This window comes from Furipterus horrens, unplaced genomic scaffold (genome assembly GCF_987537825.1).
Source record: "Furipterus horrens unplaced genomic scaffold, mFurHor1.1.pri manual_scaffold_6, whole genome shotgun sequence".
Taxonomy (NCBI): domain Eukaryota; kingdom Metazoa; phylum Chordata; class Mammalia; order Chiroptera; family Furipteridae; genus Furipterus; species Furipterus horrens.
The window spans coordinates 30,540,694-30,555,240 of NW_028327176.1; the positions used below are offsets into that span (position 1 = coordinate 30,540,694).

The 14,547-nt window shown below is 39.9% G+C and overlaps 1 protein-coding gene across 1 annotated transcript in view; it reads right to left on the minus strand.

Annotated features, from left to right (window-relative positions):
- The window catches only part of STPG4 (sperm-tail PG-rich repeat containing 4), a 42,354-nt gene that overhangs the window by 17,023 nt on the left and 10,784 nt on the right, over nt 1–14,547 (minus strand). Inside the window, exons 4-5 of the mRNA XM_090280243.1 lie at nt 4,797–4,861; nt 4,303–4,357 (exon numbers count right to left, since the gene is read on the minus strand). Coding sequence (XP_090136369.1) covers nt 4,303–4,357; nt 4,797–4,861 — 120 coding nt within the window. The remainder of the gene's footprint in view (nt 1–4,302; nt 4,358–4,796; nt 4,862–14,547) is intronic.

Sequence of the window (14,547 nt, forward strand, 5' to 3'; positions counted from 1 at the left end):
GAAGGCAGAGAACACTGATACTATGTCTCATTTTCCTTTGACTGTTTAACGGTGCTCCCCGTGGGTCCCACACACATGACTATCAAAAAAAGATTTGTAGCCCTGGCTGCTGTGGCTCAGTGGATTGAGTGCTGGCCTGTGAACCAAAGGGTTGCTGATTAGATTCCCAGTCAGGGCACGTGCCTGGGTTGCGGGCCAGGTCTCCAGTTGGGCGTGCTCAAGAGACAACCACAGATTGATTTTTCTCTCCCCCACCCCTCTCTCTCCCTTCCTTGCTCTCTAAAAATAAATAAATAAAATCTTTAAAAAAAATTTTTTTAAGTATTTGTAGAGGGGAATGAGAGAATTTCTGTTGGAGTCAGCTAGACTCAGTTGAGTCCAGCTTTTTACCAAAAGGCTTTGCTGAGAAAGGACTGGATATGGGAAAAAATATGACAAGTTAAGAAAAGTCAGTGTACAAGGTTCTCAGCAGGAACATAAGCCACATTCATCCGTCATAAGAATCTTAGATGATCAGGGCGTAACAGACAGGCTGGCAGATGGACCTTCCAGGAGAGAGAAGCTGCCCTCATACGAACTCATCCTACTGCAAAGAGGGTCAAGCAGGCCATTCTGGCCCCATGAAGAGAGCCTCGGGCATCAGTGGGGAGCTGTGACTCCAGAGACAACACAACGTCTGCCACGTGGCTTTGACCCCAGATCAGCTCTACACTTCCAAAGGCATTAAACAAGTCACTTGATCATGCTCACTTACTAGGAAGCACAGCTTAGAGCCCAGGTTTTGAGGTCACCATAGACTGGGTTGAAGTCCCAGTTATACCTCTTAATAACTGTGTGACCTCAGACAATTAACTCATTTCCTGATCTATCAAACAGAGACAATAAATATTACCCCACCAAGTTGCTGTGAGGGTTAAATGAAACATGTATGTCTCATCAAGCACTGTGCCGAGCACCAGAAAACACTCAATGCATTGTCATTAAAGCTGACCCTAATAGTAGTAGATTTATAAAGTTTCTTCCAGTTCTAATAATCCCTAACAGTTCTGTGACTATAATTTTAATTTTGAGGATCATTAAACTAACTGATAAAATCAATCAAATGAGTTTTTCAGATAAAGGCTTATCATGGCCTAAGGATTCATGTATTTATGTCATGACAGTTTGAGATAATGTTCTAGCAAGCATCATTTCTTTACCATACTCACAGGGCACGCCACCATCTCCCACTGCGGGGATCAAAGAAGTTTGCCCTCTGCAGTTTATAAATTGGTGGATCTAAATCAAACCCCTAAATCTGCTCTGGGAATGCATGTTTAGGACAGACGTGAATCACAGCCCTGGGCTATTTCTTTGTCTTGGAACATTTTAGAATTCTTTTCACTTTGCTGAAGGACAGGATGTTCCAAATCAGTGAATCACTTTTATATATAAAATGGAATGGATGAGGTGACATCAATGAAAATGGCAGAATAAGGATCTTCAAAACCTTTTCCTCTGTAAAAGCCATGAGAACAAAGGCAAAATTTATCATAATCAACTACCTTGTGCTATTTCCCATACCAGGCTGCTTATCTTGCAGGAAGCCTAGCCTAAACTAACAGTAAATTTACTTATAATTGAATCTGCCTTTACTAAGAGTAAACAAATCCTTATTAACTCATGGCATTCATTTAAAGCATGTATTTCAAAAGAAATACAATATCACCCAGTGGAGAAAAAACTGGTGTCTTGACTGCTTGCTGCCAAAGCCAACTGTACAAAAAATGTTTAACTATCTACTCCCCCACACACATACACACCTGTACATACACACATGTACACACATACACACAGAGAGAGAGCCAAGAAAGAGACATTGGCCAACAGAGATAACATGCTTTTGGAAGATGTGAAGCAGTTGGGAGGAATGAAACCTGACATGGCAGGGTGGAGAAAGCTGAAGGCTACGTGCCCGGAGAAGGTCTGCCAAGGAGAAGCAGGCTGGTTTGCTCCACAGAACCCAAGAAAAGCTCAGGAATTTTAGGCATCATTGAACATCTTCTCTCCTAATCCCTACTCACCTCACCCTCAGCAGTCAGGTAGCTACTTATCCCACATCCCTGCAGAAAACAGGGGGCTTAGTTTCTGGGGAGACTGCACCAGAGATCTGGATTCAGGAGTCAGAGGCACTGCGAGAACAGGGCCTTTACTGAAGATAGCAATTAATGAGCTTCTTTCTACCTTACAAATGTGATATCTCCAGCCCCTCCCCCCACTCAGTTCACAGAACACTGGCCACTGACCTATATCCCAGGCAGGAGGCTGAGGAGTCATATTGCAGCAAATAATGGGTCCAAGAGAGAATACCTACAGATAAAAACATTTATGGTCCTCATCCCATCCATCTGTGAAATCCAACTGGAAATAATCACCACCTTATTGGTTTCCTGACTACTGTAACAAATTACCATATATTTGGTGGCTTGAAACAACAGAATTTTATTCTCTCAAAGTTCTGGAAGCCAGAAGTTCAAAATCAATTTCACTGGGCTGAAATCAAGGTGCTGGCAGGGCCATGTTTCGTCTGGAGACCCCAGGGGAGAATCCATTCCCTACCTCTTCCAGCTTCTGGTGGGGGCTGCATTCCTTGGCTTGTGGCAACGTCACTCTTATCTCTGCCTCCACGGTCACATTGCTTTCTCCTCCATTATCAAATCTCCCTTTACCTACCTTTTATAGTGACATGTGATCACATTTAGGGCCCACTAGATAATCCAGGATAATTTCTCCATCTCAAGATCCTTAACATAATCACATTTGCAAAGTTTCTCCCATATAAGGTAACATTCATAGGTTCTGGCAGTTCAGATGTGGATATCTTTGGGAGCAATTATCTAGTACACCTCACCACCACATACAGAAAGTTTTCAACCAGACTTTTGGTTTCTCACACTTAAGTGTTAGTGGCATCAAAACTTTTTCACCTTTGTTGGATATCTGAATTTCTTGTTTTATTAATTATCCATTAATGGCCTTTATCTGTTTTTCTTTTTACTGATGTTTTTCATATAAAGAGAATTTTAGATAAGGCCACTAATCCTTTATCTGCTATGTATGTTGAAAATACTTTTCCTAATTTGCAGTTTCCTACTTACTTGTTTACAGTTTGCTTTCTAATATATACAACAATTTTTAATGTTATGTAATCAAATCTAATACTTCTTTTCCTTTGTAATTCATCCATTGCTATTACATCAGAAAATCTGCCTTATCCTAAAATTAGATATATGCTAATATATTTTTTCATGGTTTTATGGTTTGAAAGTATTTAATTCTTTAATCAATATAAAATTTATTTTGATACATGGCATAAAGAATCTAACTTAATTTTTCCAAGTTATTTAACAATGTCTAACACAAACTATCTCTTCCTCTCCCTGTGGATTTGTCATATCATCTTTCTCAAATATATAAATCGTATATATTCTAGTGTCTGTTTCTGAGCTCAGTTCGGTATCTTAATTCCTCTTTCAGATGTTTGCTGTATCTCTCCTCCCCCTACTCCAGAGGTTTCAGTTACAAATAAATAACTATAGTCCATCAAACCATCCCAAAATAATTTCACATTTTTCTTTCTTTCCAATTGTTTATATAATTATTTATTTTTTTGGCATTCTACTGGTCACTTAACTAAAAGAGTTCATTTTTATCATAATACATGTACATGTATTTGGGAATTTTTAGAAATAGGAAAGCATGTTCACATTTTTGAAAGAAAAGAACCTAGAGATACTTCTCCTTTTTGTTGTTAATACAATGATCTCTCTGATGATTTTATTAATTAGTTAATTCAACAAATACTATGTGTCAGCCATTTTTCTAGGTGCTAGATATACAGGACAAAAACAGACAATTATTCCCACCTGCATGAAACTTACTTTCTAATAGGGAGATGGATAAAAACAGGATAGACAGATATGTAAATGTACTAAGTGTATCAGACAGTGATGAGTTTTATGGGGAAAAATAAATAAATAAATTGGAGGACAGCAAATTCTGAACAGGTAACTGAGGATGCCCTCACGGAGATTATATGAGTTAAGACCTTTACTTTTTTTCCTGTAAATTAACACAAATGGTTAACTTATATTGATATGCCTGTTATAGCTTCAGATATATTTAAGTACACGTTAAATCAATTACATAATCATTCATTGATGATCTACTCCAATGAGCAAAATGTTAATCTTGATATAGCAAAAAGAATCATTGTACATTTTAAATATCCAATTCACCATGAGTTAAGGGTAACATACTTACAGGAGTAAAGCAGGCTGTTGGAAATCTTTGAACTGCAGAACGAAATACAAAGCTCCTATATTTAAAAAAACAAAAAAGATATGATTTTCTATATCTATTTTTTTAATTTTGTTTGTTTATTTATTTGTAGAGAGAGGGGAAAGCAGAAAGAGAGGGAGAGAAACATCACTGTGTGGTTGCCTCTCATGCGCCCCCAACCAGGGACCTGACATGCAACCCAGTCATGTGCCCTGACTGGGAATCGAACCAGCGACACTTGGTTTGCACGCCGAAGCTCAGTCCACTGAGCCACAGCAGCCAGGGCTCTATATCTGTTTTTAATGTGAGAATATTTGTTAATTTATTTCCTATCTCTCACTAAATATTTTAAAGTGCTAATCTGGATATAATGGGCATATAAATGAGGTATAAAGTCATTAGCATTGATTTTTAAGTATCTATACAGAAAGGCATAAATGAAATTATTAAAAGCAACTTAATAAGTATATAATTACCTGGAAGCGTACTTGGGTACTGGTGCAGGAAGTAGATTGTATTGTCCTGGTGAAAGCTTAACTGACTACACAAAATGGACAAGGATATCAATAATAAATTATTGTAGGTATTAAATTCACTTTACCTTATTATCTATCATTCATAATCCTTTATTTTATTACCATGCCACATCATATAATTTATTCTCTATTTTTAATGGTGGAAATAGCACACTTTCAAAGGTAGAGCTTCAAAACATTCCACAGATGTTCATATTTCATGGTGAGTTTTATGACTGTATACCTGAGATGATGTGCTGAAAAATGCTATACAATTGATCATAATTTAAATGTACTAGATTCAACGAATCAATTCAACTGTCATTTAGTGAGTTTGCTCTGTGGGTAAAGAACCCCACTAGATGTTATAGGGAATACAATGGTAAGAGAGCTATGATCTCTGACCAGTAGGAGTGAGAAGTCATGTACATAAACAATTCTAACATAAAACAATACAATCACTGCTGAAAGACAGATTGAAGGTTTAGGAGGTAGGGAGAGATTAAATCTAACTGGATAACCCATATAGCTAACATCACAAACAAATAGTGATAAAGTAAAAGCTTTTCTTCTAAGATCAGGAACAGGAGAAGGGTGCCCACTCTCTCCATTTCTGTTCAGCATAGTACCAGAAGTCCTAGCCAGAGTAATTAGGTAAGAAAAAGAAATAAAAGACATCCAAATTGGAAAGCAAGAAGTAAAATAGTCCCTGTTTGCAGACTCCACCCAAAAAATGCTGTTAAAACTAATCAACAAATTCAGTAAAGTTACAAGATACAAAAACAACATACAAAAATCAGTTGAGTTTCTATATATTAACCATGAAGTACTTAAATAAGAAATTAAGAAAACAATCTCATTTACTATAGAATCAAACACAATAAAAATACTTAGGAATAAATTTAACTATAGCAGTGAAAGATCTGTACAATGAAAACTGTTAGAAAGAAATGGAAGAGACTTCTGGCCAAGATGGAGGCGTAGACAGACACACTGCATCTCCCTCCACGGCTAGGAGGGAATACAGCTGCCTCAAAACTAGAAACAACCAGAAGTTCCAGAGGGTCAAGCTGCATGGATGTCCAGCGGACAAGGATGTGGGGAGGAGGTGCTCATCCAGACGGGTAGGTGGGGTGGAGCTGGGGCAGAGAGGATGCAGTGTGGTGGTGGCAGCAGTGGCAGCAGCAGGCCAGCAGAAAGTGCAGTCACACATTTTAAAAGGTCAGGAGGGATGCCTAGGGAGTGTTCCCAGCTCCTCACCAGACCTCGCAGCTCACAGTCCCAGCAACAGGGAAGATCGAGCCTCATTGCTTCTGACTATGCGAACCAGTGGGGGTTGGGGTGGAGGCAAAGACTGCAGTCTCAGTGGAGTCCGCTTGTTTGGGGGGCCCCCACGGTCCTGGAGCATCCGCGGACCCACCCACTCTGGGGATGATGGCCAGGGCGGCAGCTAGAGGGGTGCTGGTCTGGTGCAGAGGTGGGAGAGGTGCCTGGAGGAGGGGCAAGTGCTGGGCAGGCAGTGTTGTTCCCTCTCAGACCCCTCTCCCACATGCAGCACCACAGCATGGTGAAGCAGGTCGCCCTGTACTGACGAATCCCTAAGGTTCCGCCGCTTACAATGTAACAGGAGTGACAGCTCTCCCTGGGACGTGGAGGCAAACAAACACAGGAGCCTGTCAGAATGAGGAGACAGAGAAGTATGACCCAAAAGGGGAAACGGATCAAGGTTCCAGTGGGAGAACTAAGCAAGGAGGAGATAGCCAACCTAACAGATGAGGAGCTAGCCAACCTAACAGATGCAGAATTCAAAACACTGGTGATAAAGATGCTCACAGGCTTGACAGATATGCTTGAGTATGGCAGACGCATAAGGGAAGAAGTGAAGGCTATGCTAAGTGAAAAGAAGGAAAATCCACACAAAACCAATGGTGAAGGGAAGGAAACTGGGGTTCAAATCAATGATTTGGAACATAAGGAAGAAAAAAACAGTCAACCAGTGCAGAATGAGGAAGCAAGAATTGAAAAAAATGAGGAAAACTTCCCAAATTTTGTGAAGGAGATGGATATATAGGTCCCGGAAGTGTGGAGGGTCCTGTGTGAGCTGAACCCAAAGGGGACCATACCAGGACACATCATGATTGAGATGCCAAAGGTGAAAGATAAAGAGAGAGTCCTGGGGGCAGCAAGAGAGAGGTGGAGAGTTGCCTATAAGGGGGTACCTATATGACTACCAGCTGATTTCTCAGCAGACATTTTGCAGGCAGGAAGGGACTGGTAAGCAGTATTCAATGTGATGAAAAGCAACCTACAACCAAGATTACTCTATCCAGCAAAGCTACCATTTGGAATGGAAGGGCAGATGAAGTGCTAAAGGAGTTCATCATCACCAAGCCGTTATTATATGAAATGTCAAAGGGGCTTACTTAAGAAAAAGAAGATCAAAACTATGAACACTAAAATGACAACAAACTCACAACTATCAACAACTGAATTTAAAAAATAAAAACAAAATCCAACTAAGCAAACCAGAATAGGAATAGAATCATAGGTATGGGGATCATTTGGAGGGTTATCAGCTGGGAGAGGGGAGGGGGAGAAATGGGAAAATGGTGCAGGGACTAATTAAGAAGCATAATGGGTCGGTACAAAATAGACAGGGGGATGTTAAGAATAATATAGGAAAGGGTGAAGCCAAAGAACTTATATGCACAACCCATGAACATGAACTAAGGGGGGTAAGATTGCTGGAGGGAAGGGGGGTACTGGACAGAGGGGAGCAAAGGGGAAAAAAATTGGAATTACTGTAACAACATAATCAATAAAATATACTTTTTAAAAAAAGAAATGGAAGAAATTGAAGATACAAATAAGTGGAAAGATATCCCACTTTCATGGATTAGAAGAATTAACATTGTTAAAATATCCATACTGTACAAGGCAGCCAAAAGACTCAATGAAATCCCTATCAAAATTCCAACAGCATTTTTCACAGATACAGAAAAACAATCCTAAAATCTATATGGAACCACAAAACACCCTAAAGTCAAGGCAATCTTGAGAAAGAATAAAGAAGCTGAAGGCATTACGCGTCCTGATTTCAAACTATATTACAAAATTATAGTCATAAAAAGAGTATGGTACTAGCACAAAAACAGACACATAGACCACTGGAACAGAATGGAGAGCCCAAAAATAAACCAATGAATATGATCAACTTATTTTGGCAAGGGTAACCAAGAATACACATGGGGAAAGGATAGTCCTGTCAATAAACAGTATTGGGAGAACAAGATATCCACATGCAAAAGAATAAAACTAGACACTTATCTTATACCACTCATAAAAATTAACTCAAAATGGAAAGTATATTTAAATATGATACTTGAAACCATAAAACCCCTAGAATAAAACATACAGAAAGCTCCTTAACATTGGTCTTAGCAAATTTTTTGGATATGACACCCCAAAAAAAGCAAAATAAGGCAACAAAAGCAAAAATAAACAAGTGGAAAGACAGCAAACTAAATATTCTTCTACATAGCCAAGGAAACAATCCACAAAATAAAAAGGCAACCTAAGGAATGAGAGAAAGTATTTATAAACTGTATTTCTGGTAAGGTGTTAATATCTAAAATATATAATGAACTCATATAACTCATTAGCCAAAAAATAATCCAATTGAATTGAACAAAAAACCTGAATAGATATTTTTCCATAGAAGACATATAATGGCCAACAGGTACATGAAAAGGTGCTGAACACCACTAATCATTAAGGAAATGTAAATCAAAACCACAATGTGATGCCACCTCTCAACTGTTAGGATGGCTATTATTAAAAAGAAATAACAATGATTGGTGAGAATATGGAGAATAGGGAATCCTTGTGCACTGCTGGTGGAAATGTAAAATGATACAGCCAATATTAAAAATAGGTTCCTCAAAATATTAAAAATAGGGAACAAAATCAGTATCTGGAAGAGATACCTGCACTCCCATGTTCACTGCGGCATTATTCACAATAGCCAAGCTATGGAAACAACCTGAGTGCCCACTGATGGGAGAATGGATGATGAAGAAGTGATATATAACCAACTGAAATATACATATCGGTAATTCATACATAAAAGAGAAGAAAGTTTTGTCTTTTGCAACAACATGGATGTACCAGGAGGGCATAATGCTAAATGAAATAAGCCAGGTAGAGAAAGACAAGTACTGTTTTGTATCATTTATATGTGGAATCTAGAAAGTTTGCACTCGTGAAATAGAGTAAAATGGTGTTTTCCAAGAAAAAAAAAGAAGAAGAAGAATGGGGTGGGGATGGGGGGGTTGGTCAAAGGGAACAAAATTTCAGTTATAAGATGAATAAATTCTGGGGATACACTGTAGAGCATGGGGACAATAGTTAATACTGTATTTGTATACTTGAAATTTGCTAAGAGAACAGACCTTATGTGTTCTTGTCCACATACACAATAGTAATAACTATGTGAGGTTATGGATATGTTAATTAACTTGATTGTGGTAATCACTTCACAATGTGTATATATATCAAATCATCACCTTGCACACCTTAAATATATACAATTATATTTGTCAATTATACCTCCATAAAGCTGGGGGGAAATAATTAAATAAATCCAACTAGGTGGTCTCAAGATGGTAAAGACAATGAGGTTTGAGTGGTGTTTTAAGGAAGACAGAACTTCCTCCAGGGGAGCAAAGGAGGGTGGAGAAACACTGCAGAAGAGACTGTCTCTCGGCCCACTGTCAACTTGCTGCAAACTACTTGGGTGGCTCCATATTCCCTGGGATTATGGATATTAGCTCAGAGGCACATGAAATAAGGGAGTGGAAGATCTGGTGGGCACAGGCATTGGGATATGTAAAGGAAGGGAGGGAGAGGAGGAAGCCAAATGAGAAGCCAGGGAAGACTGACAGGACCTCCAGAAATTTTTCTGACAGAGCTGGTAGGAAGGGATTATATTACTAAGTCTTAGGGAGAATCCTTCCCAAAGTGGACAATCTACTCCCTACCCTCTATACTATTTTATAATATTTTATTTATTTATTTTTAGAGAGAGGGGAAGGAAGGGAAAAAGAGAGGGCGAGAAACAACAATCAGTGGTTGCCTCTTGCACACCCCCAACTGGTAACCTGGCTCGCAACCCAGGCATGTGCCCTAACTGGGAATCAAACCACGACCCTTTGGGTTTGCAGGCCAGCACTCAGTCCACTGAGCCACACCAGCCAGGCCAGCCCTCTATTATTTTAAAAATCAGATTTAAAAATGCAATAGTTCCTTTGTTGAAAACGAGGCATCCATATCCTGGCATTTTATACCACATTCAAGTTCAGCTATTATATTTCACCCTGCTGCTTTCATTCACATATTAATACACAATTTTGATTCCACAGGCAGATTTTTGTAGATACAGTGATAACAACAGTAAATACAAATTTTATGATGAAATACACACAGTGTCCTGATGCCCCTGTGCCTAGTTAATTGTTCACTTGACATAATAAACACCCAGGAAACACTGGTATTTTTTATCCTACTGTGGAAGCACAAACATGTATTTTAAGCAGGTGGCTTTTGGGGGCTGCAACATCCTGTCTCTTGATTTTGATGATGGTTACATGGGTGTTTGCTTTCTATTTACTTTAAATAGTGCTTTATGCTTTATATGCTTGCTCTTGCATGCTCGTTGACTCTTGTGTACATACACCCACATATACAGGAGGAAAAAGAAAGAGAACTGAGAAATGAAAAAATAAACCTTAAAGTAGCTGTTTACCCATCTATACTCAGCAATCACATAGAGTTTTTATTTTAAAAGGACTTATGGAATAACTCTTAGAGAGCATTAGTCTAGAAAGAAACATTGGTTCCCCATAGCTTCTGTTATTTGTCCTACTTTACTTGGCATTGGCCATTCTTTGCTATTTAACACAACTGAGAGAGGGCTGACTTTTTTCCATAAAGTCGTGACTAGTCAGCTGCCTTATGCAAGAAACTACTTCTCTGCACATTGCTGAACTTGTTGCAAATTATCTGGGTGGCTCCACTGTCCTTGGAGATTTTATATATATATACATTAATTTGCTAACTCCTACATATGCATCTCAGTTCTTCATTTGTAAAGAGGCTTGGAGGATCTAGACAATGTACCCATAAAATTACCTCAGTCTAGTTAATGTTTCAATCCATGTTGATTAGGCACTCAGAAATCTTGTAATAGCTTGGAGTCATACAATATAACAGGATGATATTTAGTGTGAATACTTAATTCAGTTCTGTTGTACCAACACCATTAATGTCAGAAAACTGGACAAAGTGAAAAAATCCAACCCTACTTATTAGGCTCTTCACATGACAACATTTTGAGAACCCAGATCCACAAATAGATGGAAAAGAGGGAAATATTTTCACTGCGTAGAAGCCCTATCAGAATGATCATAAGGAGAATGCAGCCAAGGGGGTGGCAGGTGCAATATTTTTAGGTACTACTGATAGAAATTTCAAGTATATCTTCTTTCTGGGAAGTAAAGTATTTTGTGTCATATGGAAGTATCACCGAGTCACTGCTCAGAATTTTTCATGGAATGAGAAATAGACAACACAGGACTTTCTCAAAAGGAAGCCTGCCTGATGATATTGTTCTTAATTATAAAGTACCCTGTAATTTTCATTAGTTCCAAATGAACTAAGAATTACAAGTGGTTCCAATCCTGAGATAAGTTCTCTGCATTTTTCAAAATCCATTTTCATTTGCCACTCTCTCGACATATTTGCATGTGACTTTAGTGTTTTGCCTTGCATTTGCTCTTTGAGAAGTCAGCCTCAAAAATATCTGCTAAACGAGCCAATTTTTAGGGCCATTTTCTCATTTAAATGATGTTGGTGTTGGTACAATGAAATGCTCCATCTTATCTATGTTTTGCTCTTCATTACCCCAACATTTAAGTCTTGAGTTGCCTACAGTATTACTTGCCAGCCTGGTCTTGGGCACCAGGTTTCTCTCTGTTGCTACCTTGCTCAATGAAAAACCATCCTGTTGAAAATCCCTTCAGTTGTTATTTTACTGTGGAGCACTTTCAAATTATCCTGTCTTCAGAGGTATCATCATCAACACAGCTATAAACACTAACAAAGATCAGTGAACTGGCCAGACCCAGTGCAAAGACCTTGAGGTGGGAGTGGGGGCAGCAATTCAGGAAGCTTCCAGGAGGCAGTGGGGCAGAGGGCGAAGGGGGAACTGTGTAGTAAAAAGTGAGGTCTGGAATGAAGCCAGTTCACAATAGAACTGTTAATGTTAACCCTGGGAACAACCACTCAGAGATCACACCCACTATCACAAAGATTTAAAACCCAGTGGTTTTCAATCAGAGGACATTTGGCAATGTCTGGAGACAGTTTTGGTTGTTACGACCTGGGGGGGGGGGGGGGGAGCTAATGGTATCTAATTGTCCAGGAATGCTGCTAAACATGCTTCAAAGCACAGAACAGTCCCCCACAACAAAGAATTATCCTATCCAAGATGTCAGTAGTGCCAAGGTTGAGAAATCCTGAATTAGACATGTAAGTGGAGAAGTCAAAAAAGCAGTTAGAGTATACAAGTCTGGAATTCAAGAGAGCAGTCTGGGCGGGAGATCTAATTAGGAAATCACAAAAAGATGGTCTTCAAAGCTGAGACTGAATGAGGTCACCAAGGGTGGGAGTGTAGATGGGGAGAAGGTCTTGGTGCCTAGGGCACTCTCACAAGAAGTCAGGGAGAAGGGGCTGAACAGGCAAAAGGGCTGAGAAGAAAAAAAAAGAATGAGGATTGAGGAGGAGGTGTCTGGGATTTGGAAAGAGGAGAGAGGTGAGGTAAAGCCACCCAGAGAGTGGGAGAAGAGACAGACTAGGGAAGTCCATTCAGTGCCCACGTGAGGTGAAGACTATAAAATGAGGCCAGTCACTCAGCTACGTGGATTCAGGTACAAAGTTCCCAGAGAGTTAGATTTAACCACGCTTTGCCAAACAAGTAACATGTACAATCAGGGGCAAGGGTGTATGCGGGGAGTAACTGCGGTGACTAACTATGGGATTTAAGCTTTGCAAGGAAGAAAACACCAGAAAGTTGAGAGGCGGTGAAAAGGTAGTAGGATCGACATGTTATAGATTGGAGGTAACAGGAAAATTTGGAGGGTTGGGATACTAGAGTGAGTGAGGCTGAACATTAGGAATGACCAGAGTAGGGTGCATGCAGTTGAGACTATGCATGGTTGAAATAACTGGTCTTGAAAAAAATCTAAGAAGTGAGTGGCTAAGGTAGAGGAGAATTGAAGAAACTGAGAAGCGAGATTGGTAGAAGATCATCTACATGTGTACTGAAATTACGGCAGGAGTAGTGGAAAGAATGACGGGGAGCAAAGGGAGCTAAAATCATCCAGAAAGAAGGGGGCTTAACCCTGGGGTTGGTGGATGACTGCAACATTGGGGAAAAGCAGGTCGCAGCACTATACACGAGGTCTGTCCAGAAAAAGTTTGGCCATTGTTAATATAATGAGAACAGTTTGTGCAACATTGATGTAACCTGGCAGCCCAGGAGAGTGGACTGGAATGTACATGTGTGAACAATGATGACTTCACTGTACTAGTCAGCATGTGTGCCGTGTGGCCATTGCATTCAAAATGACTGAGTAGAGCAACGAATAAGCATGAAATTTTGCATGAAACTTGCACATTCCTCCACGGAAACTATTCAGATGATTCAGAAGGCTTTTGGGGACGATGCAATGAGTACAGTGCAAATAAAAGTGTGGCACAAATGCTTCAGATAATCAAGAATCTGTTGAAGGTGGTCCACGTTCCAGAAGGCCTGCAACAAGCAGAACACCTGAGAATGTTGCACGTGTATGGGCTGCAGTCAACGAAGATCAGCGACTGGCAGTGTGAGGACTGGAAGCTGATCTGAGGATTCCAAACAATATTGTGTCCCAAGATTTTGACGCAGGATCTTGACATGAAATGTATTGTGGAAAAATTCGTTCTGTGGCTTCTGCCAATGAACCAGATTTCCTCAGGATGGTCATAACTGGAGATGAATTGTGGGTCTACAGCTCTGATCTGGAAACGAAGGTTCGGTCATCCCCATGGAAGTCGCCTGATTCTCCACACCCGAAGAAGGCACAGCAAAGTCACAGTAAGATCAAGACTACACCAACTATGTTTTTTGATTAGGAAGGTGTTGTCCATCACAAGTATGTCCCTCCAGGCCAAACAATTAATAAGGAGAACTACCTAAATGTTTTCTGTCAGTTGAGAGATGTAATACCACAAAAACGACCGCAGCCGTGGGCAACCAGTGATTGGCAGCTTCATCATAACATGCCCACTCATACATCACATCTCATGCAGTTTTTTTAGCATAACATCAAATCACTCAGGTGACTCAGCCCCACTACCACTCAGATTTGGTGCCCTGTGACTTCTGGCTTTCCCCAAACTAAAGTCATCTTTGAAGAGATTCAGACTGTCAATGAGATTCAGGAAAATACGATGAGGCAGCTGATGCTGATTCCAGCAAAGGATTTTGGAGAGCGTTTTGAACAGTGGAAGAGATGCTGGGAGAACTGTGTGAGGTCCCAAAGCACCTCCTTTGAAGGAGACTGAGTTTGTACAAAGTTTCTTATCTCTTGTGTCTTCTTCAATAAATGTCTCT